General features: G+C 40.4%; 1 protein-coding gene across 4 annotated transcripts in view; it reads left to right on the top strand.

Annotated features, from left to right (window-relative positions):
- Nucleotides 1-27,115, top strand: part of BICD1 (BICD cargo adaptor 1) — a 160,047-nt gene that overhangs the window by 106,083 nt on the left and 26,849 nt on the right. For all 4 annotated transcript variants that reach the window (XM_030453150.1, XM_030453175.1, XM_030453158.1 and 1 more), the window contains exons 3-5: nucleotides 10,278-10,430; nucleotides 14,313-14,750; nucleotides 19,967-21,061. In XM_030453150.1, coding sequence (XP_030309010.1) covers nucleotides 10,278-10,430; nucleotides 14,313-14,750; nucleotides 19,967-21,061 — 1,686 coding nt within the window. The remainder of the gene's footprint in view (nucleotides 1-10,277; nucleotides 10,431-14,312; nucleotides 14,751-19,966; nucleotides 21,062-27,115) is intronic.

The following is a 27,115-nucleotide window of genomic DNA, read 5'->3' as shown; positions in this document are numbered from 1 at the left end:
TCCCTTCCCTTCCCTTCCCTTCCCTTCCCTTCCCTCCCTTCCCTTCCCTTCCCTTCCCTTCCCTTCCCTTCCCTTCCCTTCCCTTCCCTTCCCTTCCCTTCCCTTCCCTTCCCTTCCCTTCCCTTCCCTTCCCTTCCCTTCCCTTCCCTTCCCTTCCCTTCCCTTCCCTCCCCTTCCCTTCCCTCCCCTCCCCTCCCCTCCCTCCCCTCCCCTTGCCCCTTTTCCCTTCCCCATCCACAGTAAGGAATAGGGTACTAGAAGGAACATGGATTGTTAATTGGGGTCTCCTCTCCTTCTTCCTCCAACATCTAGTTACTGTTGTCATCACTGCCCATATTCCTACGTTTCTTCTGTCATCTCCATGCCTGGACAGCTGATGAGTTTTCTCAGTGGTAGGAGCTATCTGAGATTCCCAATTCTCAAGTGCTCTTCTATTTGCAGAGGAGAGAGGGGGTGACTGAAGATGGATAATGTGGATAAATGGAAGACTTTTGCAAAGAAGAATAGACACATTTATTTTCCTGCTTCTTGTGGGTAGGGAAGGAAATACTGTTTTCCTCTTGCAGTATGAAAGACTGGGCATTCAGTGTCAGCATGGACATTTTAAAAAAGGTTTCTCATGACAAAGGCAAAACTGAAGCTAGGAAACAAGTTTCTGGGAAAGGTGATGTGATCTGTCATTGGAAGTAGTTAAGAAGAAATTAGACAGATAGCAGGAATGACATAGATGGAGTTCCTTCTGCCCTGGGAAAGACAAAAGGACTAGCTGCTGCCATGGGGAACCTGTGAGATCCATTTTTCTGTTATTTTTATGATCTTTTGTGAGCTGAGGATCAGGATTAATTACATGTCTGATTAATTTGAACTCAGCTTCTTACTAATTTAGCTGCACTTGTCTCAGGGACCAGACTTATTAGTACTGCTGCCATCCCTGGGTTGCCATGCTCTCAGCTTCCTGAGCTCAAACATGGTGCTGCAGCACGATCCTCCTGCAGCAGGAGAAAGCAGAAGCACTTGCTCACAGATACTGATAGTACAACATCTTGCTGCTATTTACAAGACCAAAGATTGGCCAAACTGAAAAAAAGCAGAGTTTGGATAGTCTTGTAGTGCTGAGAGCCCTGCATGTGCATCCCTTGATAGCCTGACTTGATTACTGGTGTAAGGAGTATAAGGAATGAAGGACTGAACTAGCAGTGAGCTGTAATTAAAATATCTCTGAGTCATAAGGAGGGGACACAGTTGCCATGGGGAATGGAAAGCTTACAGGGAGCATAGCTCTGTGCCTGGAACATCAGAGAATGGAGTTGCTGCCTGGCACACTCATAGATGGGTTACCACAGGGAGCTCCAAAACCATCATCACATCAAATGTTAAAATAAGACAGCAGAAACTAGTGCAAAAGCAATCAGTCATCAAACAGGGACATTTTTTCCCATACCATCCAAACATAATGGGTATTAAAATTGTCAAGCTCATTCCTCTTATTTAGGTGTTTGCTGTCTTTCCTCCTTTCCACCCTCAGAAATTCACTTTACTGCTCCTATGCCTCAACATTTCAGTGAATATAGTGAAAACTTTTTTCTACTGGAGACTATTTTTTTACTTATTTTACAATTTACACCAATGAGGCTGGGTTTCCATCTCTGATCCTTGGAATAGATCACATAGTTGTTGCTGAGCCCTGAGCATATCCAAACTAGAAATATCATGTCTGCCTATTCCCTACCTGCTGCAAGCACCAGTGTCTGCATGTCCTCTCTCTGTCAGTAGTGTCAGGGAGTATAAATACAACTAACTTTTTATTTGTTGGTTAGTTTTCTGGGGTGGCTTACTGCCCCTGATGATGTGGAAGTTAGCACTGGCCATGGGAGCTGAACTTAAACTGATCAAAGATCCACATCCTATTAGCACAACTTCTCTTTTGTTGCTTAGTTTGTGCCCCTTTGGGTCTAGAAGGAAATTTGGCACTTTGCACCTGACAGATGGCCTCTCAAAGAGATACATACAACCAGCAGATGCTTCTCCCAAGTGATCAGTTAGGCTTTAAAACCAGATCTTCCTTTCTTGATGAGGTTGAAAAGGCCTGTGTGAATCCTCCATCAAAAAAGCCTGCCTTCAGGCATTGTCATGTAGAATCACTGCTGTTGGCTTCTTAAACTGTGGATAGAAACTGAACAACCTTCATAAGAAAGGTTGTAATCTGGCCCAAAAAGATGAATTGCTATTCAGTCAAAAATGCCCCCTCCTCTTTTTTTATTTTCTTTTTTATTTTTCTTTTTTTTCTTCTTCTTTTTCTCAGGGAATCTGGCAAGAGCCATTGGGGTTTTGTTATCTTTATAATAGTACCCAGCTAGACACGAGATAATCAGTGATGTAGTGGAGGGGGCACAACAGCCCCGCTTCAGAGAGCACAGTCAGAGTATTTGCTACTCAGGAGCTATTCAGTGCAGTGGGAATAATGAGGATGTGGCAAAATAATTCAGCTAGAATGTGATGTTAAGAGGTCCTGCCCATCCCATGCTCCCACCCCATGCTGTTCACCCGCACAGGGGTCCCAGGGGAACCTATTCCTGCAGCAATGGGGATGGGTGGGTGGCAGCAGCAACATGGGTGTGCCAGAAGCTGCTGAAGGGTGTAGAGCACAGGTCTTGTGAGGAGCAGCTGAGGGAACTTGGGGGTGCTGAGTTTGGAGAAAAGGAGGCTGAGGGGAGACCTTGGAGCTCTCTACAGCTACTAGAGAGGAGGTTGTAGCCAGGTGGGTGTTGCTCTCTTCTCCTAAGTAACAAGTTAAAGGGTAAGAGAAAATGGCCTCAAGTTCCCCCAAGGGAGGTTTAGATTCACTGAAAGGGTTGTCGGGCACAGGAGCTGGCTGCCCAAGGTGAGTCACTATTCCTGAAGGTATTAAAAAGACTTCTGGATGTGGTGCTTAGGAACATGGTTTAGTGGTTGACTTAGCAGTGCCAAGTTAATGGTTGGACTTGATGATCTTAAGGATCTTTCCAGCCTAAATTATTCTCTAATTCCAAGTGGGTGTAGGACAGGCCTTTGGGTGTTGACCAGCCCCTGGGTCACCTGGTACCTGGATAAATTTGAAGACCTTTGTAAACCTGGATGACTTGTGGGAAGACTTTTGTGGAGGGCACTGCGTTTGCAAGCAGTTGATATCAGCCTACTCCAAGGCTGATGGATGCGTCATCATCTTTCTTTTACCCTGTTATATGTGGTATTTAGAAATAAATCCTCCCACTTAGGAATGTTTAATGCCACTAGATCTGCAGGAGATAGATGAGTAGCAGAATTTTAAGGTTAAACATTAATGACCTCCACAATGTTCTTCTCATGACAAAACTAATCCAGACCAATCGATACTTTGATACTTGCAGTGTTCATATGTTAACATATGACAGCCTTCTACAGACATGCAGAAGGATCATATTAACTGGACTGTGCTCTAACCCTGGGGTCTTTCCTCTCATGCTGTTTTATTAAAGTTTAGTTTAGCAAAGTTTCTGTTCCTTTGAAAAATTAGTTAGGAATATCACAGCAGCGTTTGTTATAGGTTGCTAATGTTATTTATAATTAATGTTATAATATAATGTTTATAATTTTATTTATAATTAATGTGTTGATATATAACGTTATGTAATGAATGCATTAATACTCAGTCATAAATTGCTATAAATGCAGTCAAGCAAACCATTGTTTGAGATAAATATGTATGACTAGAGATACGTAGTTTATATCAGTTTACAAAGAAGTCATTATAATATCACACAACCATGATACTCAGCAGGAAAATTAACAACCAGGACATTCCTTAGTTCTACTTTATATATATATATACCTTTATGAATGTCAATACAATGGGTATTTTGTTGGGATTTATAAATAGCAGGATTTATAATGCTAAATATTATGGGTTTCAGCCTCTGTGATAAGTACATAAATGGGCCATTTAGTTGCTCTTGGTAGAAATCCACCTTCTTTAGGTTTAGCAATTCCAATTACATACATTGAGCACTTCAGATGATTAAATTATTAGATGTATTGTAAATGCTTTATCTAAGAGCTGGGAACTGATGAAGGAACTTGAAACATATATAATCTTGGTCTGGCTTCTATTCAGTGTGCTACAACTAACAAATATATGGCTTTCTTCATTCTTGCCTTTGATAATGCTGTCATTCTGTAAGTAAATCCACAAAAGGGAAGATTATAGATACTTATGCTGTTCTATGGATACATTCTCAAAAATATCATGTGCACAATAGCATGTTTGGTTTTTTTCCTGGTTTTGAGACAACCACTGATATATCAAAAACGAAGAAATGTCAGAATCCTACCTAATTTCAAAAGCTAGTGGCTTCTGGTTTTGGACAAGAAGACTTGTATCATGCTTTTATAAAGCTATAGGTTAGGTCAGATACAATGTCATGGACTCTAATAATACCACCTGAATATCACCTCAAATGCTGGGAGCAGAAAAATTCAGATAAAAAAGGAGGATGCAGACTCTTAACAATGAGGGGAAAAAAAAAATTTGTGATAAGCTACCTGTGTATTGAAAGAGAGGCAAAAACCACTCTGCAAGAGATGCTCTGTCCCTGGTTAGTTGGGGTGTCTACATCCGTGAATCATCAAGCTGCAAATTCCACATCAAGGGTCTGACCAGGTCACAGGAAATCATCCACAAAATCCCATTATGACTTTAAATATATCTAGAAACATGGAAAATGTCACTCTTTTACCTCAAGATGAGTATTCCTGTGTAAGAGACAAGGAAACTTTAAGGTCTAAAGGACCTTCTCTGGGGACTCAAAAAAGTTGATAAATGAAAGAAAATGGTCTTTACTCTTCTATTCCCTCTTTCATTCTCTCTTCTCACAATTACCCTTATGACTACAGAATGAAAAATGAGGACCTGTTTTCTATGCAGACCAGCTGGTTGTCCCTGGCCACCTCCTCCCTAGCATGGCAAGTGTATTTCTGAGTCTTTGCCTTGTACCTTTTTCCTCTCTGGGTTCTTCCATCAGAAGAAAGGAGGAGGGGTGGCTTTCCTGTGGTGTTCTGGTGTTCTGCTACATCCTCACCATTGCTACTGGTGAGAAGGATGCAGAATTAGATTTTCCATTGTTTGCAGAAAATAGAAAAGGCACCCATAATTCACATTAGAGGCTTCTGAAGAGGAGATATAATTGGGTTTTGAGGTTCTAAGGTTATATCTGCATATTCAAAAAGTAATGAATCAAATATACTTCAGGTTTTAATTATTTTTTCCTCATTAATTTCTCATTAATTTATACTTGCATATTATCAAGTAGAGATAAAAAATAGTTTCAAAAAGAGGCCAAAATCATTTTTAAATGGGGTGAATTTTGTCATTAAATGATCCTGAAGGAAGTCCCAAACTTCTTTTTTGCCAAAGTTGTGCTGGCAGTGCTTCCCCATGTGAAGTTAACACGTTTGTAGTTAAACTTGAACCTCAGTTAAATTGTATTATATATTAAATTGTATATTCCTATTATCGTTTGTCATGAAAAATACAGCTTTTATTTTCTCTGCAGAGTAAAGTAAACATGCAAATGTGCAGTGAGTCTTTTCAACATATATCAGATTATGGAAAAGAGTCTGAGCATAAACTTAATACTTCATTCAGTTTATTGCTAGTGCAATAAACTTGTCATCAGATCAAATGGCATTTTAGACTGCATCAGCTGTAAGACAATGCCATTAAATTGGAAGTGTATAAATTTTCCATTGTTCTCCTACTCATGAGTTATGGAAGTTAGGAAGTTATGCACAGCACCGTGCTGTGGCTTGCATTTTCCAAGAGATAAGGGTAGTTTGGGGCATATAATTAATTTCTGATTATAAATTTGTTTTGTAATATGAAAAATAGTATGTTTCACAGCAAATAAGGACCTGGAGTCTTCTCATTAAAATTTGTACGAAAAAAAAATTGAAAATTATAAAAAAAAATATGAAAAAAAGAACATTAGTTTCCTCAATTTTGTTTGGGACAAAAACTGATGGACAAAAGCAGAAATAAAAAGGGTCTGTCATGTACTCCAAGAGAGGGGACAACCAGAATATCTAGTAGAACTGCAGTAACTTTAAAAAGAAAGCTTCAAAACACCACTGACTTTAAAGAAGTCCAGTTTATGGGTCCACAGATCAGGAAATCAAAAGCCATCAGTGCTCACTTTCATCTTGAAGATGAGAATACCCAGCTTCAGGTCCTTGTCCTTGTCCAGTTTTCTTTCCTTAGGTATAATAGGCACAAGGCTGTAACATGTGGCTTCCATGGGCAACACTCGAGGAAGGGTCTGAAAAAAAATGACTGGAGGGTACATATATTTTTTTCAAATCTCTTCTCATTGTTTTAAAAATTAGACATTTTCATTATTTCATGTTAAAATACCTTCTCATTTCCAATTACTTGGTATTACACAGTGTATTTCAATGTACACACCCAGTTAAAAGAAGATGTTCTATATGTATCATTTGGAATTCGTAATTTTAAAAGTCTACACTGAATCAAAATTGAATGATTTATTCATGTGTTGCATTTAATTTTGGTAGGAGGTAAAAAAATTAATATTATGTTCCACTGATGCTCAGAGCTTGTCAGGAGTGAAGCAATGGTTTTACTGTACAGAAATGGTCCTTGTCCCTGTAAAACCTAGAGATGTCTTTCAATTTTCATATATAGCAAATCTAAAAATATATCGAAGTACTAGTGGATAGATGTCCTGAACAGAATTTATCTCAACTGAGCCTTCTGTTTTCCATTTCTCATGGTCTCTTCTGTTCTGTGTAGGTTCATTAGACAAGCTATGTGACTGACATCTTCCACAATTAGTGCTTACGTATAATGAGGTGCAATGCTGACAAGGACTCTGTTGTTTTCTATAGTTTCACATAAAGGCCTTTTCCTTCTTCTTTGGCACAGATCCATTAAAACTGTTGCACCATGCTCAGCTGGTACTGGTACTGAAAATAATTTACTGCCATTAGAAGGCTTCTTGTGTATCGTTAGCTCCACCTCTTGGATAAATTTGTTTTTTACAGATCCAGTAGTTAGTTCATAGAGGAATCCTCTGGAAATGTGGAAAGTCCTGAGACAGTGCCCTAATAAAAGCATCTGGCTGTGTTGTCCAGTCCTGCAGGTTTAATGATCAGTGCTTGATTACCAGTAATGCTTAATTACAAATTATTTAACTAATATCTTGGGTGACATTGTCCTCTAGTGGCTCTTATAGATAGCAGCTCTGATGACAGACTCCATTTGCCTTGTGTTGGAAATCCTTCCTCACTGTTTTCATATAAATCCAAGTTACCTCAGAAGAGCACTGATGCAATGCCCAAATAAAAAAGTTTGCATTTTATTGCCACTGGATGTATCCATACAGTAAGATCTGCCCTGGTTTACTAGGAGGTATCCCTGCCCATGCAAGTGGAACGAGATGATCTTTAATATCCTTTCCAACCCAAATGGTTCTGTGATCCTCTGTTGCTTCATATTCTCTGCTTAAGAATTACATATTTTAAATAATTCAAAATAACAATACAAGGTTGTGAGAAGGTAAGATATTTAATCAGACTATTTGATTGAATCAAATTTATCTGGCTTCCGTACAGTAACAGAGAAAGAGCTCAGCATGACTTTTTCATGATAGATTGAAGACTAGTTCACTTCCACAAAATGCGTAGAGATCTCCAACAAAGGAAAGAAAACATCCCTCCAGCATGTCCTGTGGTTACTTACTCATAAACCTCGATAATCCCAAGCACTTTCCCAGTAACGTGGCAGCATCACCTTTCATGGGAAGCAGTGAAAGCACCACACAGTGCTTTGCAGATGGATGTTTGCCAGCATCATGCAGTTGTCTGCAGAGAAGAGGATGGATTTGGGAAGACAGAGAATAATATCAGAGTGACAAAATTCATGCTTTACATTGCTTTGAAAAGGCAATGCAGTATTGTCTCATGTGCTGAGTTTGTTTTGCCCCTGTAGCAAAGCAGGAGGATTGGTTCCAGTGAAAGACTTGGCCCTGGTCACTGGAAGCATGGCAGGCAGCCCTGTGGCTTGCTGGGGATACTCTTAACTCATGAGTTTTCCCTTTTCCTGCTGTTTTGTCCTTGATCAAATGCCACAAGTAATGAAGAGCAGAGGTTGCTATGCAGAGATAGTTGCTGCAGCTGTAAGAGGAGGTGAAATGCTGTTCAAAGTGCTTCTGTTTATTCCTTTGAGATTATGTAGGCGAAAAAGCAGTTACAAGTGGTAAAGGAATGTGAGGTTTTTCTTCTTAAAGAAATGGTGGTGCACTCCAGCAAGATGTGAGCTCAGGTTTTCTCTTTGTTTGCTGTAATGGGAAAAACAAAGGAGTACTCTGACCTTACAGAGATAATGTGAGTGGCTTTTTCCAAGTAGCACACCTTGTGCTCTTTCAGGGAAAGAAGAACTCAGGATTCAGTAAATATTCTTTGCTTGGGTCCTCAATCTCTGGCCACCTTTCTTCTTCCTCCCTTTTTGGAGAGGCATTCTTTTCAATGTACGTCATTGACTGTGCATTAGTTGGGTGTCATCTGGGCTGACTGAACTTCGAACAGCAGAAGAGTTACAAAGGGGTTTAATTATACTTGACAGAGGAGAGCTGTGCATTTGGTGTTGTCCACGTTCCTCCTCAGATTCAAATGTATACCTACACCTAGCAAGCATCAGAGACTGCCACTGATGAAAACGTGCTGGCAGAAAAAATATGTGTAAAGGCAACCCTGAGGTATAAAATGCCTTCACCTCAATCACCTCCAATGCCATTCTTACAGTTTACTCAGAGGTTTATGAGGCAATAATAGATGCAGGAATATTTGCAGAGAGTTTCTTTTATCTAGTGCTCTGCGACTCTTCTGACACTGGGGATATTTGAACCATAGGAGGCATGCCTTCACTTCAGAAACCATGTAGGGTCTTGATTTCTTCATCAGCTGCCAGGAGGGGGAAGGTGATAGGTTTTATTTTTCTTTAACAAAAAAGCTTCATGCATCAACTTTTTTTTTTTACTTTTTTTTTCTTCATGCTTTGCAGTGTTATTTTCCAGTGGTTTATAATTGTTTATTTAGCCTAGGTGCTAAGCAAAGTTCTGTTTATCATCAATTCAGAATATGTGGTTTATCCTTTACATACTAGAGAGCAAGTTGTACAGATTGATCTATTTAGAGCTTGATGACTGCAATTTCTCCTGTCATGATTTTTTTTAACTTTTGACTTTTCCAAGTGGCTGTCAGGCCAGTGATTGCCCTCCCTCCACACTGGAATCTCTGACAGAAACCCATTACTGCTTCCCAGGTGTGCTCTGCCCCATCATTTAGGCTGCAGTAGTGCTTCCCTCCACTAGCTGCTGTAGCAATGCTCAGGTTCCTCCTGCAGGCAAGCAGATGTGACCAGTTATGCCTATTCCTAATATTCCTAATAATCAGTCCTCTCTTGAAGGCAGAGGGGAGGGGTGTTGCTCATACTAACTGTGTCATCACTGTTCTCTTCTAGCAGTATGTTAACTCCATCTTCCTGTAGTTTGTGTTACGTCAGGATTATATCTGTAGGATCTTTCTAACACAGTCAGAGCTGGAATCCCATGAAAGCAATTTTTGGTGAAACTGATCCATCATGACCTCTTTCATAAGGCTGTCTGGGAATCGTGTATGTGAGCAGGAAAAATCAAACGGTGATTTTGTGTGTTCTCAGAAGTGCTGGGTATAATCTTACTCAGCACAGTGATGCGTTTGTCAGGTTTTTGCTGAGCACTTTACAACCATCCTGCCTACCTGTGCCACTCCAGTGCCTGCAGACACAAACATGTGAGTGCACCTTGCTCAGAAACAGATGTCTCTACTCAACAGGTGCCTTTACTCATTGCCTTTCTGCGTGAATGCGGAAAACATCCACTGGTGGAAAGCAGGCAGTAATTTTATTTAAAACCAACTGTACCGTAGAGCAATAAAGCTAATGAGATGATAAAGCCTTGCCAGGTTTTCCATTTCAATAAGCATGTAAGCTTGCCACTGTTTTAATCAAGCTTTCTCATTAGGCATTCTCATTTCTGCATTGATCACACACCTGAAATTACCGCTCAGCTTAAACTGTTGCTGTTTTGGTTTACACAGTTAAATCAATTCCATTTGAGGGTTGATATTTTTTTAATTTTTAAAGGCACCACTTGTCACTGAAGTGGTTGTGTGTGAATGGTAACACTACTTGCATTTTCTCTCATCAGAATAACGAAATGGTGGAACTGCAGAGGGTACGGATGAAAGAGGAAATTCGGGAGTACAAGTTTCGAGAGGCAAGACTCCTACAGGACTACACTGAGCTTGAAGAAGAAAACATCACTTTACAGAAACTGGTGTCCACACTGAAACAAAATCAAGTAAGCATCAACAGCTTCAGGGCTCTATGCTGAAAAATGACCCTATGTTCTCAAATTTCGATAATGTGATCCCACAGAGCACTTAGCTAGAAGTTGCTTTATGTGTTGGGTTGTTTGGTTTTTTCAGTTGGGTTTTTGCCAAACACTGATTGTGAAACAGTGTTGCTGGCCACTCTTTACATATGGTGAGGGCCTTTTCTCAGTTCTAGAAAAATTTTTGTGGAATATGTCATTGCAGAACTTTTTAATAGCAGAGATATTATTAAAGTAGAACCAATTCCATGTTTTAGCTTCCTGCTTTTCCTCTCCCCCCTCCCTGCTTGATGAACTGAGTATCTGGTAGCAGAATTCAGCCCTCTGTTTTCTCTCAGTTGGTTTCCTGCACATCCTTTCCTCTTCTAAAATGGGGAAAAGAGGAAATAATTGTCTTTCCATTCTCCCTTTTTAACCTGCTCCTTGGGTTTCCCGGTGCCAGTGTTGCTTTCTTCTCAGCCATGCTAACCTGTGAGTTTAGCAAGCTTCAGAAATAGGTAAAGGGATGTCAGATGTTCCCAGTTTGCAGCTGATGTCAAACCAACACACTGTAATTCTCACTACAGTACAGAATGCACTTCAAGGAACCACCATAAACTGCAGCCCCCTTTTCATCCAGATGCGAACAATCTTGGGGTCTGTTCCTCTTTTCCCTCTTACAAAAGAAAAGCTTCTTTTGATGCTGAGGAAGGAACCAAGAGGACAGTTGTCCTTTAAACTGAACAAACGATACTTGTTGTCTCATCAGAAGAGTTATTTTGCTGTGATCGATATTTAAGATTGATACCAAGGCTGAGAAAACTGGGTTTGTTCAGCCTTGAGAAGAGGAGACTTAGGGGAGACCTTATTATGATGTTCCAGTACTTAAAGAGGGGCTACTAAGAGGATGGAGACTCCCTTTTTACAAGGTGTCACATGGACAAGCAAGAGCCAATGGGCCCCTTTCTCCTGGTGAAATTCCACTTGAACACAAGAGGAAAATTTTTCACCATAAGGACAGTCAGACATTGGAATGATCTCCCAGAGGAAGCAGTGGATTCTCCCACTTTGGAAAACTTTTAAGTCTCAGCTTAATGGCGTGCTGAGACAGACCATATAAACAATATTAGAAGATTAATTAATTATTAATTATTAATAGACCAGATGATGCTTGAGGTCCCTTTGAACCTGACATTCTATGATTTTTTTTATCCAGGTTGGATAATGTCACACTTCAGACCCTCTCCAGCATGACCTGGCTCTCCTTAATGCCATTTCCTTAACAGCTAGCAAGCAGTAACAGCTCTGCATCTCAGCCCCTGATTTATGTCCCAACCTACTGGTTCACTTAGGGCTTTTATCAAACAGCCAAGACCATCACTGTCTCTAATCGCAGACTTGTAAACAAAATTGCCTTATTCCTGCAGGAGTAGGCAGTATTATTTCAGCAACCTTTTACTGCTCCTTTACTGCTCTAGCACAAATGCTATTTGAACATTTAAAACAACAGAGCTGTGCCCCAGGGAATTCACAGGTAATAGAAATGGGTACATCTTTTCCATATTTATGAAGGTGCCCAGACTTTCACACTCCTGAAACAGAATTTATAGCAGATCATTTTTGTGTCAGAGTTATTTACCAAGCCAAAAATATCCCCATTTGAGGCATGGATTTTTACCCTGACCAACCTCATAGAAAGCATTCTCACACTATCAGGAATTAAAGACCCCTTTATGGACTGCCCTAGTTTTCTCCCAAAGAAATTCTTTTTGCGAGTGTTTATGTCTGTCATAATATTTCAGTCTTAATGAACAGCAGTCTGTGGAAAGAAAAAACACTGCAATATTTTGGGTAGCTTTAGCAGTAACTATGCATTACATATCCATGTGCTTGTGATTCTTAAAATAGTTTGGTTTTACAAGATGAAATTTCAAGACCATTTTATAATACAATACTTCAGTTTACAAAACCGTATGTTACAAGGCTTAATGCTGAACTGTCATTATCTGGGTTGGAGTTTTTTGTATCTTCTGTAAACAGAAATCCATGAGATCACTGCAGCCATACAGATGATGATGATATGGTTATGATCTCTTTTTATATGGATTTCAAATTAAAAGGTTTCTTTTTTCCATGACCTTAAGTTATAAACCTAGCTACTTGATTGGATTTAATAATTTTTCAGATGAATCAATCTGGTCAGAAAAAATGTAAAGTTCCCAAATTTAGGTTTCAGAGTATCATGGTTTTTCTTTTTCTATTTAACATTTACTAATATGACTTTGGAACTTTCTTTGTTGTTTGAGATGTGTCCATTCTCTGGCTTTGAAGATTAGTTCTTTGGTTTTTAAGTTTGCCTTTCCAAAGGCTTATGAGTGCAAAACTCTTGGCAGGTTGACAAATATTCTACTCCAATAGGAATTGCTGATGTTTCTATTTTCAGCAGAATGTTGTTGTAGTCTGTTTATATATATATAATGACATATATATATGTCAAAGAAAAAATATTCTAGACAGTGCCTTAAAACTGCAGATAGCAATGCATATTAATGCATTTGAATGAGAAAAGCATCTACGTAAAAAAAACTTTTCTATGGAAAATAAACTGTTCCCTTCAACAAACTAGTAAAGTATTTCACCCAATACTGGGAATTTTTTTGCATTTACAAATCAAAAGGTGGAGGAGTAATATGGTTCGAATTAAATTAAAAGTGAAAAAAAAGTTAATTTTTTCCAGGAGAATTTATCAAGGAGGGCCAACTACCTTTACAAACAAAGCTCTTCCTTTTCATTGCTATGGGATTTTCCAGCGGTGAAAAGGAAGATGAGGAAAGGTAGCATCGGAAGGTGCTCTGCAGTGGGGATCAGCTTCACCATCTAGATGTTGCTGAGCAACTGTTTTTGGGAAGATTTGGTTTACCTAGGCTTTGCTTCTTGTTAGGTGCAATAGAAAGGACTGATTAAATATGGGAGCTCTCTTTTAAGGAAGGCAGAAGAAGCTGTTGTTTTTCTCAGCCCACAGTGCCAATAAACACCTTGGCAAAATGCTGGCAAGGGGCAGGAAACCTGCCTTCTGAGGACCAGCAAGTCCCTCCAAGCTTGGCCAGGCTGCAGCAGGTCACTGGGGGAAGGGCTTTGGGGAGAACCGTTGGAACAACAGGTTGCCAAATGTTCCCAAATGTCATCCCCAGCATACAGTGCAAGGATTCTGTGGCTGGGTAAGCTGTTCCCTACACTTGTCTGGTAGCTTAAAAATCTCTAATGATTTGGGGCATCTTAGAATTTAAACTGATTACATGGTTTGCTGTTTTCTTTTAAAATCAATTGCTTCCTGAGTAATGGAGATAGCTGCAAGACTTAGACAAGAGTTGAGGCTCTTCTACAGTTTTTGTATTTGAATGCTACTAAGACACCAGATACTTTAGTGTATCAATTCCTGAGTGACTTTACATCTGGTAAAAATTTAGATGAGAAGTCATTGTCAGAACACATTTAATAAATCAGGCTATATTAACCTGAGTTCTGTACCTGCCAACATTGCTTATGGCAATCATAATAAATGTATGGTTACCAGGATATCAGCTACTAAACAGCCTTCTTTCCGTGAAACACATTGTTTATTGTCATGTTACTCAGAAAAAGGTGTTACATTTCTTGACTCTCATATGCTTGAAGAATCGAGCAGTGGAATATTTAGCAGGGCGAGCTCCATTTGCATTTTCTGTGCTGCCAATCCTTTGCAGCTGCAGGCAGTGTCTGATAGTTCAAGCTGTATTTTCTGTAACACCTATTTCAATAGGGCTGATAAATGGCAGGTTTTCATGACTCAAGTTTTAGTGTTATGAATCTTCTCTGTCTTGTCTAATTCAGGTTGAATACGAAGGCTTAAAGCATGAGATTAAACGATTTGAGGAGGAGACAGTGTTGCTCAACAGTCAGCTGGAAGATGCCATCCGGCTGAAGGAGATTGCTGAGCACCAGCTGGAGGAAGCTCTGGAAACTTTAAAAAATGAAAGAGAGCAAAAGAACAATCTGAGGAAGGAACTCGCCCAGTATATCAATCTCAATGATAGTATGTATAATAACCATATTAATATATCAGTAGATGGACTGAAGTTTGCAGAGGATGGAGGCGAGCCTAACAATGATGACAAAATGAACGGGCACATCCATGGGCCTCTCGTGAAACTCAATGGTGACTACAGAACTGCCACGGGTAGGAAAGGGGAATCTCTGCACCCCGTCTCTGACCTCTTCAGTGAGCTCAACATATCAGAAATACAGAAACTGAAACAGCAGCTCATGCAGGTAAGAGCTGAATTTAACATCCTCAAGTGTTTAGACACACATTCTATGAACCCTAGTGCTATCTTTTGCAATGATTTTCCCCCAGTGATGTTCTTGACTGTATATGTCTTGTTCTCAGACTTCTGCTTTGGTGTTTCTTCATACCTGCTAGAAACAGGCCTGGTTAACAGAGTATCTGCAAAAGTCAATGTGATCTAAGCAGATGTTTAGTGCAAAGAGGGAAAAGGAACCTAGTTGCTCTGGTTGCAAATGGTCTTTTTTTCTTGCTTTTATAATGGGAAACATCCCTGAAACTGCAAGTACAATAACGTACTCTTCGGTATGTCCAAAATGATCTTAGAAAAAAAAAAACCTCACTAAAATACAGACTTGATTGTGCTCCCTTGCAAGTCAGAGGGAGTTTTTGCCATTAAATTCAGTTTGAACAGATTTGGCAGACCATCAAGAGAAAACAAAAAGAGAGGAGTGGTCCTCTTAATAACTGTGCACTCGGAGAGCATGTGGCGTGTGAGGTGTCACAAAGTGCCCTTGTCCATGCTGGCAGCCCCAGCGGATGCACAGGCTGCAGGGGGTGCCTTGGGGACCGTACAAGCCAGTATTTGTTCTCTATTCATCCAAGCCCAACCCAGACATAACCAGTATAGGAGCCTGGGATGAGAGCCAGATAAAAACCTCAAGCTGCCAGCTCCGATGCTGACATCATCTTAGAAAGGAGTCCAGTACTACATGGAGAAAAGGTCCCGCTGCACAAGCTGTTGAGCATCTTCTCTGCCGCAAGAGCTTGAAAGGTTTTGGCACCATCAAGGAAACATCCAGCATTTTCTATCTGCAGGCTTCCAAAAAGTGCCTTGTCTAAAGGGAGTAAAAGTATATCCTCCCCTGCCTAAAATGTAAAAGGTATTTTGGAAGTAAAATAGAGCAAACCCAATTTTCAATACTTGCGAGAGAACAATAAATCCCTATGTGGTCTGTCCCATATTTGCTGAAGAGTTAATTGTTCTATTTACTTCATTGCCAAACCCACTGTGGGAAGTTTTGGGCTGAGCTATGACATGACAAATGTTGATGACATCTAGTGCTCTGCACAAATAACTTTGATGCAAGGTATACATAATTGAAGTGAAAAGTCTTGAAATTTGGAATTTGATTTCTGTGAAAAATTCTATCAGAAACTTTTCCAGTATAGAAGTGTAAGGAGTGTGTTATCTGTGTATACACATATATATAAAAATATGCATGCATATGTACATACACATTTATGTATATAATATATGCACATATATATTATATACAACTTTTGATCTAATTCAGAAAATCAAATTAAAAATTTAAACCCCCCACAATTTCTGAAGAAATTATTTGAAATGTTCACATTTTAAAACACAGCATAAGCATTTTTAGACATAATTTACAAAGATGTTTATGCAATATAAATTTGAAAAGAGAGCTGTTTAGACATGAAAAAAAAGCAACAAGATTGTTTGGGCATGTTTTGCCTTTATTTTATTAAATTAAATATTAAGCTTGATAATCAGCAAACGTCTACTTGATAGATACTGTGAGTGTTTTGATGGTCTCTGACTTTAACATTACATATTTGTCTTACACTTCTTAAACAAAGAGTTATCCTTCTGGCATTCACTAGCCACAAACTGTCTAGGTCCTGTAGGACCCTAGGACTACCCTAGAAAATAAATATAACCATCTTTTGGTCACAAAGTCTTTGACACGTCCCAAAGTCTTTGACACAACTAGGTGCAACCATCACTCAGTATTCTAGTCACATTTAAAGGTTTAAGGATTATAAAGAAAAAACAGACCTAGCTGGAGACCTGATTTCTTTAGCTACTGAAAAAGGCTTACTGCAAAGTGCTGATGTGTACTTTTTTAAAGTGGTCAACTTCTCCCTTGAATTACATCGGCTCACCTAGGGTCACACACGTTAAATGTGATAAGTTCCTCCAAAAATTGTTACTCACAGTAGACAGGAGATTTTATCGACTTCAAGCTGGCACAAGGTAATTCTTCAGCAAAATTGGATTTTTCTCCTCCACGATATTTTTGTATCTTTGGATAGGGCACCCAGGGAGACACAGATTGGACCCCCTTTCTTTCTGAACTCCTTCTCAGAGAGGAGCCTAGGTACAGCTGGATCCAACCTTACAGTGTCAGACCTGGCCCTCCCTGGGAGAGTAACTTAAATGTTACCGTCCCAGGAAATGCTTTACTGTCAGATACCTCTTCATTGGATTAAGGTGAAGTGACACTCAAGATCTGGATTTGAACATTAGTGCTCATTCAGCCACACCTCAATTTTTAGCAGGTATTCCTCTTGTTTTCCCTGAAGAGGCTGTATAAGAAAAGTGCTAAAAGAACAAACTTGCTTGTGGAAACTATTTTTTTGTCTGTAGGACAGTAGGCTCCTTTTTGGAGAGAAGCAAACTTCCCATTTCCCATTTTGGAGGTGTGGCAAAATTTTTTCACTCCTCAATCTCAAAAAGAAGCCTTCACCAAAATAGGTAGTGTGACAGCTTCTTGCAACTTTAAGATGCTGCTGCTTCATGATCTTTGCTGGTCCCTAGAAGAGGCTTAGTTGCACGTGTTCTGTTTCTGTCTTTTAAATCCACTTGGTAACAAATATCTTGCTGAAAATTCTCATATTCCAAGATTACCTTGCAAAAGCTCAAGGCTTTCTGCTCTGCTTTCATGTTTGTTGTCCAGTGGGAAGAATTGTCCATTTCCTTTTTAAAGCCTTGGGCTCCTTTCATCCATACACTGTGCTCTCCTATTACTGAGACCGTCATCCAATGAAAACTTGGATTAAGTCTCTTAAAAAAAAAAAAAAAAAAGAAAAAGAAAAAGAAAAAGAAATTCATCTGATGTTCTTAAAAAAAAGAGGAAAGAAAAAGGGAAAAAAAAGATAGAGAGAGGCATAGAGTAGATAAATAACAATGGTAAAATTTTGCAAATTTTCTCTACAGTTTGTAAAAAATTTACCATTTTTTTTGCAAATTGGGAAGGTGATCTTATCAAACTCAAATATTTGAAGGGAAAGGATGCATTACAAAATAGGTATACAAGTCAACTTCCTTTGATGTATGTGTTGTTATTATTCATACAACTTCACAACATAAGGTTGAGAGGAAGGATCCTTTAAATTAACCAAAAACTCAGACTTTCATGCAGATGTGTAGCTCACCTTACCAGCCGGAAGGAACCTGTATTATCCAATGAGGGTAATGCACTTAATACTTATGCCTTCTATACCTGGTGGTAACAACTAGAGTTCAGCTGAAAGTTTCTGGGGTGAGCAGACCTGAGGGAGACTGCTTGATGGAAAAAAACCAGAGGAAAGCTAGTGAAGAGGCTGTGGTTGGGTTGCTCTCTGAAGCCCCCTAGGACAAGTCTGACCTAAAACTCTGTGTAGAGAAGGTACCTTTTAAGAAGATGCACTTGGCAAAGGGGAAGATTGCACTATTTTGGATTTTTTCAACATGAGTGGGCTGACACAGGGGTTGAGAGGACATCCAGCAGACTGAGGCAGCAACAGGGGAGCAATGTCAAGGGAAGGAAGGTACCAATATACTTACTCATGGTACTTGGCTGTCCTCTTCTGCACAGACTATGTAGTGCCTAAAACAGAGTGCCCTATATCTGAAGAGGCAGACTCTTCCTGGGTCATAAAATAATAATGAGGTTTACTCCTGTTTTTTTTAAATCTTAAACCATCAATCACCTGTATACAAGAAAACTAGGCTGTTTTTTTTTTTAAAGATGTTTTTAACATGGCTTCTATTTTTATTCTTACTGGTTTTGCCTGCAGTAGATTGCAGATTCTGATGCAGGCTGGTTTTTGAAGGCTTGTCTCTAAAACCAAGGAATCATCTTATGCTTTAGTGCTTTAATACTTCCAAGCATCAGCCACTGCTCAAAAGCCTCATTAAGAGAAAATAAGGCTTGGAACATTTTGTGAGATGGCACTAAAAAGCTTTTCTTTTCCTTCAATCAGATCCTGGGTGGCTGATTTGACTGTCTTGCAAACACTACCTGTGGGGATGCTGATAGGAAAGGAGAGACTTCTTAAAGGGTTTTTCAGAACTGATGGCTTTGAATTCTCAGACTTAGTAATTCAGCCACTCATAAAGGGAATATGGAGTGTTCTGTTTTCATGGCATGTGTAAACACAGGGCTGAGATACTGCAGCTGTGGGACAGAGAGAGCAGAAAACCTGGCAGGCTTGGGATCCTGTTGCAAAAGCCATGGAAGCAAGAAAGATCCCATCTCCTTGTGCCTTCCTCTCCTTCCCAGTTCACAACTCGGAACAGGATAAAGGCTCAAAAAAAAAAGTTGGAGCATTACACTTAAAATTTGAAATAGCAGTCTTTCAAGGATGCTATCATGAATAGCAAATACCTGAGCAGATGAAATGATCAAACTTTAAATTATTTTGTTCACTTGATTTAAGATAATGGGTATGAAAACTTGCAGAGGAGTCTTCCATGACTTCTTATGCTGTTTGACATCTGCATTTCTCTGTGGATATTCAAAGAAAAACTCAGTAGCTCAGAACCAGTGGTTTGTTTGTTGTACCATAAATCCCACTTTTTTTCTGCCTTGTCTTTAAAAGGATGGATTGTGTTTTAAATTAAATGCTGGGCATAAGGAACCCTGAGTGCTTCACATGCTCATTTAATATGTGGAAATGTATGCAGCCATTTGTTTGCTGTATATGCATTTAGTAATCAAGCCTTAATGAAAGTTTTAACAGTACAAAGATATTAATAAATTGGTGGAGTTATTCATGGGAAATAAAAATTCAAACTCCACTGTGTCTGTACCAGTGGAATGGTGTAGAGTTGACAGTGATACAGTTCATATGCTTAGGGAACAAATGTTGTAAGAAGTCTCATTTCATCACTCTTGCTGACTGGGTGCTTGCTGCTTGCTTCTTTCCAAGTGTAAAATTTCACGGTCTAAAACTGTGACTTAGTGATACTGCAATTGTATCAGTCTGTGACTTCCTAACCCTCTGAGAGGTTACACGGCTCTCTCTGACTTCATTTCCTGGTTTAGGTGCATGTGGCTAAAATAACTTGGAAAACCTGGAGTTTCCTAGGCAGACTGGGGGAGTGGAAGAAGTGAATGTTATTGCAGAGTCTGGTGCTCATCGCAGGTACGATGGGATCCCAGGTTTCTTACCTTGACTTGTTTTGCAGGTGGAGAGAGAGAAGGCCATTCTTCTGGCCAACCTGCAGGAGTCTCAGACCCAGCTGGAGCACACCAAGGGAGCCCTGACAGAGCAACACGAGCGGGTCCACAGGCTCACAGAGCACGTCAATGCCATGAGGGGGCTGCAGAGCAACAAGGAGCTGAAAGCTGAGCTTGACTGTGAGAAGGGCCGAAACCCTGGTGAGGAAGCACACGACTACGAAGTGGACATCAATGGCTTGGAGATCCTAGAATGTAAATACAAAGTAGCTGTTACTGAGGTGATAGACCTTAAAGCAGAAATCAAAGCCTTAAAGGAGAAGTATAATAAATATGTGGAAAACTACACTGAAGAGAAGGCTAAGTATGAGAGCAGAATCCAAACGTACGATGAACAGGTGACAAACCTGGAGAAGTCAACGAAGGAAAGCCAGGAAAAAATGATCCACATGGAAAAGGAACTGCAAAGGATGACAAGCATAGCAAACGAAAACCACAATACCCTCAACACCGCCCAGGATGAGCTGGTGACATTTAGTGAGGAGCTGGCTCAGCTCTACCATCACGTCTGCCTGTGCAACAACGAGACACCAAACAGGGTCATGTTGGACTATTACAGGCAAAGCAGAGTCACTCGCAGCGGGAGCCTGAAAGGACCAGATGACCCTCGAGGTCTCCTTTCCCCACGGCTCGCCAGAAGGGGAATGGCATCACCTGTAGAAGCCAGAACCCCCACTGAGCAGGTGACCAAAGAGGCCGCAGAGCCCGGCAAGGAGCAGAGCCCAACGAAAACCCCCACCATTTCTCCCGTCATCACAGCCCCTCCTTCTTCCCCCGTCTCCGACACCAGTGATATCCGCAAGGAGCCGATGAACATCTACAACCTCAACGCCATAATAAGGGACCAAATCAAGCACTTGCAGAAGGCTGTGGATCGGTCGCTGCAGCTGTCCCGCCAGCGTGCTGCAGCCCGGGAGCTGGCGCCCATGATCGATAAAGACAAGGAAGCCTTAATGGAAGAGATACTGAAACTGAAATCACTCCTGAGTACAAAGAGAGAGCAGATCGCAACCTTGAGAGCAGTGCTTAAAGCCAACAAGCAGGTAAGGTGCCAATAAAGCAGTCAGTCTGGAACCTCCGTTATTTATACGGGTCACTTATGAGCTTTCCCTGGAGTATTTCAGGGGAGAGATTTTACTCACAGGTTATTTAGCCTCTCACTCAATCGTGGCAAGGGCAGACCTTTCTTTCCTTCCTCGTTGCCTCCTCTTTCAACCCTTTAGCTCTGCTTTTCTCAGCTCTCAGCAAGGGCACGGGCAGAAGAGCCTTTCTGCAGAGGGGCAGGGAGGCATCAACTACCACCCAGCCTGATGCATGGGCCTGTTCCTATTATTATCGTGAAACAAAAAGTTTCCCAACATTAGAAAACAAAACAGGAGGCTTTCAGCTGTGTGCTGACCTCTCTCCAGGACAGGTTCTGATGGAGCAATGGGGAAGGCAAGTGTAGGTGAGACAGCATGGACCAGCACATCAGCAGATGCTGGTGGCCCCACTGGTGGGGTGTAATGGAGCTGATGGTCCAAGTAACGTGTTGCATTCTTGGCTCTCTATAATTCTCACCAGCCAGCAAAACTTGCATGCCCCCCAGAAAAGTTAAGGGGGTGAAAAATAAATGCCACAAAATCCAAAGCACGCCTCACAAAAAGAATGGCAGGCATAATAAGTGTGTGACCAGTGACCAGTACTGAAGCTGGGCATTTCTTTGATGAGACAGTAAGTGAAATACTGAGTTAGTTTCAGTACAAGAGGTTGCAGTTTATAAAAATATTTTTCTCTTTAGTCAGAAATAATTACTTCTGCCATTCTAACATTTTTAATCCTTTAAGAGACAAAATTGGGTGCTTGATTACTTTAAGAAAAGGGACGACATCATTACAGAATAAAACTGACTGAAAAAGTAACTGCAGGATTAATTATAATGCTCTAATTTAAGAGAATAAAACAATTCAAATTCTTATTTTGAAAATTTTTGCAGTTAAAGAAACCTCATCAAACTCCTTAATTTCTTATTTTGTTCCAATGAAAAAAACTCGAGAATTACAGCATTTTATATGCCAAAAAAGGGCCATGTTATGGTATGGTTTTTAAAGATGACCATCGTTTTTTGCTTTGCACAGTATATCCTCCCAAGCCCCTTGTATCCATTAGACCCTGGGTCTGCAAACCCTTTTCTTTTGTTTTTTTTACTTTGGTGCATCTCCTTATTTATGCCCACAATTAAGTGTGAATGCAGGAGGCTGCAGTGTCAAATTCCTCATTCCAGACTTCTTGGGACTTTTCTCATCTGAAAGCATCCCAGTGATCACCACACAGACTGATGAATCCTGGTTAACGACTTGGGATAATATTGGCTAATGACAGTGATGGGGTTTCAATGTTAAAATTCCCAGTAGTCAAGTAATCTCAAATTACAGTTTCAAGTTGGTTGATTGCTGGATGTCTAACTGCATTTCTAGAGTATTGGGGGTTTTTAAATTGCAGCAATATTTCAATATATGTTGAGTCTTTTATGTCATTCCCCCCCTCCGATTGAACATATGTTAAAAGAGTAATTCAAGTAATTAAATGCCATCTCTAGCTAAGCAATAATATCTCTGAGCAATTATATGTGGATTTTCCGTGTAATTAAAATGTAATTAAGATGTAATTAGGCATATGGGTTTAGATTAAAAATTCAAGATTTTTGTTCCATTTGCATAGACCTATAATATTTTTTTTTAATACTACCAGAGAATCTATCTCAGTTTTGCTGTCTTATTGCTGTTAGAAATAAGTCATCATTCTAAAATGAGCTCACTGAAATGGGAAAAATAGATTTGATGAGTAAGGAGGTGCTATTAATTAAACTTTTAATTTTTGAATAGCAGCATACATGCTGGTAGCTGTACAACTGGGTACAGAATCTTGCAGTACTGCTCATGCAAACCTAATATCAACATTCTCGGACTGTCAAGTTAGAAGATGTAATCGTATAAAAGGATAGGAGAAATTTAAGGTTACAGAGAGGGAAGGTGAGAATTGTGATAAGAATGAATTGTGTTAGCAGCTCTGCCAGCCTCAAGTGATGGTATGCCAGGATCCAAAGCACATTTGATGTTTAAAAAAAAAACAAACAGCAAACCAAAAACTAAAAAAGAAAAAAACAAAACAAAACAAACAAAAAAACCCACCAACAACCAACCAAACCCCAAAAAACAGGAGATTTTTCCCCTTGGGTTCTTTCCCTCCAAAATAAGCCTTGAGGCTGCAGCAGGCTGGGGACATTTTTCTTTGCTGGGTTTCAGTTTAGATTATCCGGCAGAAGTCACCTGGCTCAGTTTTTCACATTTGTTCCAGAACCAGGCGAGGTAGAATCTTAGTAAGTTAAAAACCTTCCTCGAACCCTAATGAAGCTGACATTAATATGTAAGGATGTCTTCTCATCACTTCCATGGTCTGGTGCATGAGGCAGTGGGGAGAGCCGGGCTCCCCCTCAGTCTCCAGCGGGGCCACATCACACTTTGTGGTGCTGCCACGTAAGAAACCCAACATCTTCTTAGCCCTCGTTTGGCTTTTTGGATGAAGTTTTTTTTCGCTTGAAATTACACTGGACAGCAAGGTGAGCGCCGTCAAAGGAGCTGTAAAGATGGGAAGGTCTGGTCGGGGATTCCCTGGAGAATCTCGGCAGTCTGGGCTGGTGGGTTAGGCGTGGGTCTGGGGTTTCGGGTTGTGTTTTAGGAGGGAAGTCTGGCTTTGAACCGGGGAAGCATGGCTGCTATCTAGTGACCACCAGAAGTATTGCAGCATCGGATTAAAGTGGGAATTGCCGCTTCGCCGCGGTGCGCTGGTGCCTTCTGTTAAGCAGCTACGCGGGGGAAAATGGTTCATGGGGAGAGGAAAAGGGGGAGAGTTTTTGCCTCCCGACACGAATGGTGTTCACGCCTCCTCAGAGGGTTTTACTCCACTGCAGGGGAGCCGTGAGGGATGCTCTGTGCCTGTCCCTTCCCTCTGCAGTCGGGGTAGCAGGGCAGCCACACCTCTGAGACCTTCTACTATAGATGGTAAATTTCTATATGAACATGGCAAGGTCTCGCCTAATTTAATGCATTTGGCAGCGTCTGATGATACTTATTTTCAATCTATATAACACTAAGTAATATTTAGAAAATTTTTCATGTAAGTAATATTTTTATATAAACATTAGGCTAGGCCACACACAGCCTACAGAAAACACTGTGATACAAAAAAGAGGGCAAGGTTTGAATAAGCAGCTACAAACCTAAGCCCAGGAAAACAGATTATTAAATCAGTTGTTCAAGATAGCAAGACACATACATCTTTCTAGCTTTCTTGCTTGCCTTGTCTTGATTTATGTATCCATTTATTTGTAGCTACAATTACTGTGTCAGCACCAGTTTTGTGGTGCAAACTTAAGTAGCAGTAGCATTAACAAGTAGCATTAATTGTAAAATAATGTCAAAATGATATAATAACTTTTAGGACCAGCTCAACAGTGCTTTTGATTTCTAATAGCATTCAGAAAGCTAGCTGCCTATCAGAAGAATTGAATATCCTGAAGTTCTGATTGAAAAATGATCAGTTGTTCTTGTAGGTAAATGGTTCAGTGGGGAGACAGCAAGACCTTCACATCTGTACTGGCAATAACTATGGTGTTTCAAACTCCCATAACTGAGGTATCCCTAAAAGTCCTTCAGAAAAAATAGCCAGATAATTCTAGGCATACAGCACCTTATCTAGAAACAGAATATCCTGACATATAGAGACAGTGCTGAGCAGAAAGATCTACTAGCACGTACAATTTCTGCACTAAAACAATGAGCTGCTGTTCTTTTTCTTGTGTGAAAAATACCACTGTAAGACCTCATATTTCTTTCAGCAACATTGTTTTTACTTGGTTTCCTTCTCACACTGCTAATGTAAGGCAAATGAAATACTATGTCTTCCTAGGATGCAAAATCTGTATAGAGAAAATGAGGTTCATTCACAGATTTCAGAATTAAAGTGACAACCTTTAGGAAGCTGGGTTTGGACAAGCATCTCTTCAGTAAGGATAAGGATGAAAAGACATTAGTTCTGGTGGCATTGCCTTGGGCCCTAGGGCTCTGGGAGGTGTGTGCCCACCTCAGGCTGAGCAACTCCATGGCTGGGTTTTGGGGACAGAAGAGCTGAGCTCTGCCTGCCCCAGGTCTCCCTCCCTGGATAGTGTTTTGTGCTCCACAAGAGTCCAGGATCTGGAGCTCTCTTCTCTCTCTTGGCCTTGCTGTCAGCTCCAGGTGATGACTTCTGCACAGAAAATGCTCTGTGCTCTGTGAGCTATTAATCTTGTGTCTACAGATGTCTTGCTGAGTGGCTGGGTAGTTAGTTTGCCCAATTCTTTCAGCATGACTGGTTGTCTGACAGGCATGCTGTTAGCTCCTCTTCTGTCTTTTACTTCACTGAAGAGGATTCACACATTTTGCTGTGTTTTTGTCTTTTCCTTGTGCTCTCCATTTCCATGCATGTTGCTTTGTGGTCAGAGTTCTGTGTGGAGCAGAATTCTCTGATTTTTCTGACACCATTTTGTAGCTAGCCATGACCTAAAGTCAAATCCTTAAGAAAAACCTATTAAAATCTATAAAAACCTATTAAAACCAAACACAGATAGTGATATGCTTCTTTCTGGCACCTACTACTTGGAGATGTTGCTCCATCCCTCCTGTCAGAGCACTCTCTGAATACACCATTACCCCAGGTCTTCAAAGTCTAAATTATCTTTCAGAACTGGGTTCAGGCAAAACTACACCTATATGGCTCAAGGGGCAAAGTTTTGGAGACTAGCTGAAGGGGGGAACAAGTAGAAATAATTTAGTCTAGAGCTGGTGCTAGAGGAGGAGTAACACGAAGCTATGGTTTCAGGGTTTTTTGTCCCTGTCACTCTTGGCACAGTCTAGTAGTACAGCTGGGGTGACCAGGCACAAACATACCTCTGAAAAACTGAGTTTGAGTTCCTTTTTTCTCCTCAGTCCCACTTCCCATCATTCCCATTTTGGCTTCAGGGTGTTTCTGGATCTTCATGGTTGCCAAACTGTCTCACAGCAAGCATAAAGGAAAAACACCAGATCTGCAAAGAGTAGGGATGGGGAAGGAGTGGGTAATTATTCTTTTGGTGTCAGCTAGCCAACAGAGATTGACTTAGCTGCATAGTAATATGCCATCCTCTAAACCAAGGAGTCTGATAGCAATTTGGCTTCATCCAGAACCCAAACTGGTGAGCTGTGGGTAGCCTGTGCATCCATACCAATTAGTGCCCACTAAATGGCTCTTACAAGAACCTATTGAGCCTCATGACAAAGCAATGCACTGCTGTTCTGCTGGCCCTAGTTTCCAAGCTTCCAACAGAAAGCTTCCAGAAACCTTCCAAAAACCTTCCCAGCTTCCTTCTTTCTCTTGCCTATGAAAAACTCCACTATTAGTTCACTTTTCTTCTCTAGTAGAGTATTTGTGCCCATTCCTTCTTCACATAGGGGACTTTCAGAATGGAGACCCTCAACAGCCTGCAATGAGGTGTGTTCAAAAGCTTCTCTGGTACATGGAGAGCCACCAGGCACTTCCAATGTGTTTTGCAATTTATGCTTTGTTTTCTGTATGTTGTTTTGTGGGAAACTCTAGTAGGAAGAAAGAAAAGGTTTGAGGATTTGACACAGTCTTTTCTCTGTTACCTTTATTCACCAGGCAAATTCTATTTCTACGTTATTTTTCATCCTGTAGTGTTATGTGTCCATTTAATTTACCCTGACATGCAGACTAAAATGTTGGGATCACAATGATCTCTCTGATCACTGCGTATGGTTTCAGTGATGCCTAATGATTTGGTTTACATGGGAAATATAAGCCCACTGCTGAACCAGTTTAACACTTTTTTTTTGAAAGTCTGTTCCTTTTAATGTCTCCATGTTACTTTGTAAGCCTACATTTTGCTAATCACTGAACGCAGGTGAAAAGCTGAAGATTTCTGCTGTATCTACATCTGCTGTATCTACCATCGTACATTACACCAAAGCATATGTCAGCAAAGTTGAGAAAAGCAGCATTTATTTTAACATAACACTAGGTGGTTT

The sequence above is a fragment of the Calypte anna genome, chromosome 1 (genome assembly GCF_003957555.1).
Source record: "Calypte anna isolate BGI_N300 chromosome 1, bCalAnn1_v1.p, whole genome shotgun sequence".
In the NCBI taxonomy this organism is placed as follows: Eukaryota; Metazoa; Chordata; class Aves; order Apodiformes; family Trochilidae; genus Calypte; species Calypte anna.
Note: the sequence above shows the minus strand (reverse complement) of the source record. Positions and strands in the feature narration are given on the sequence as shown.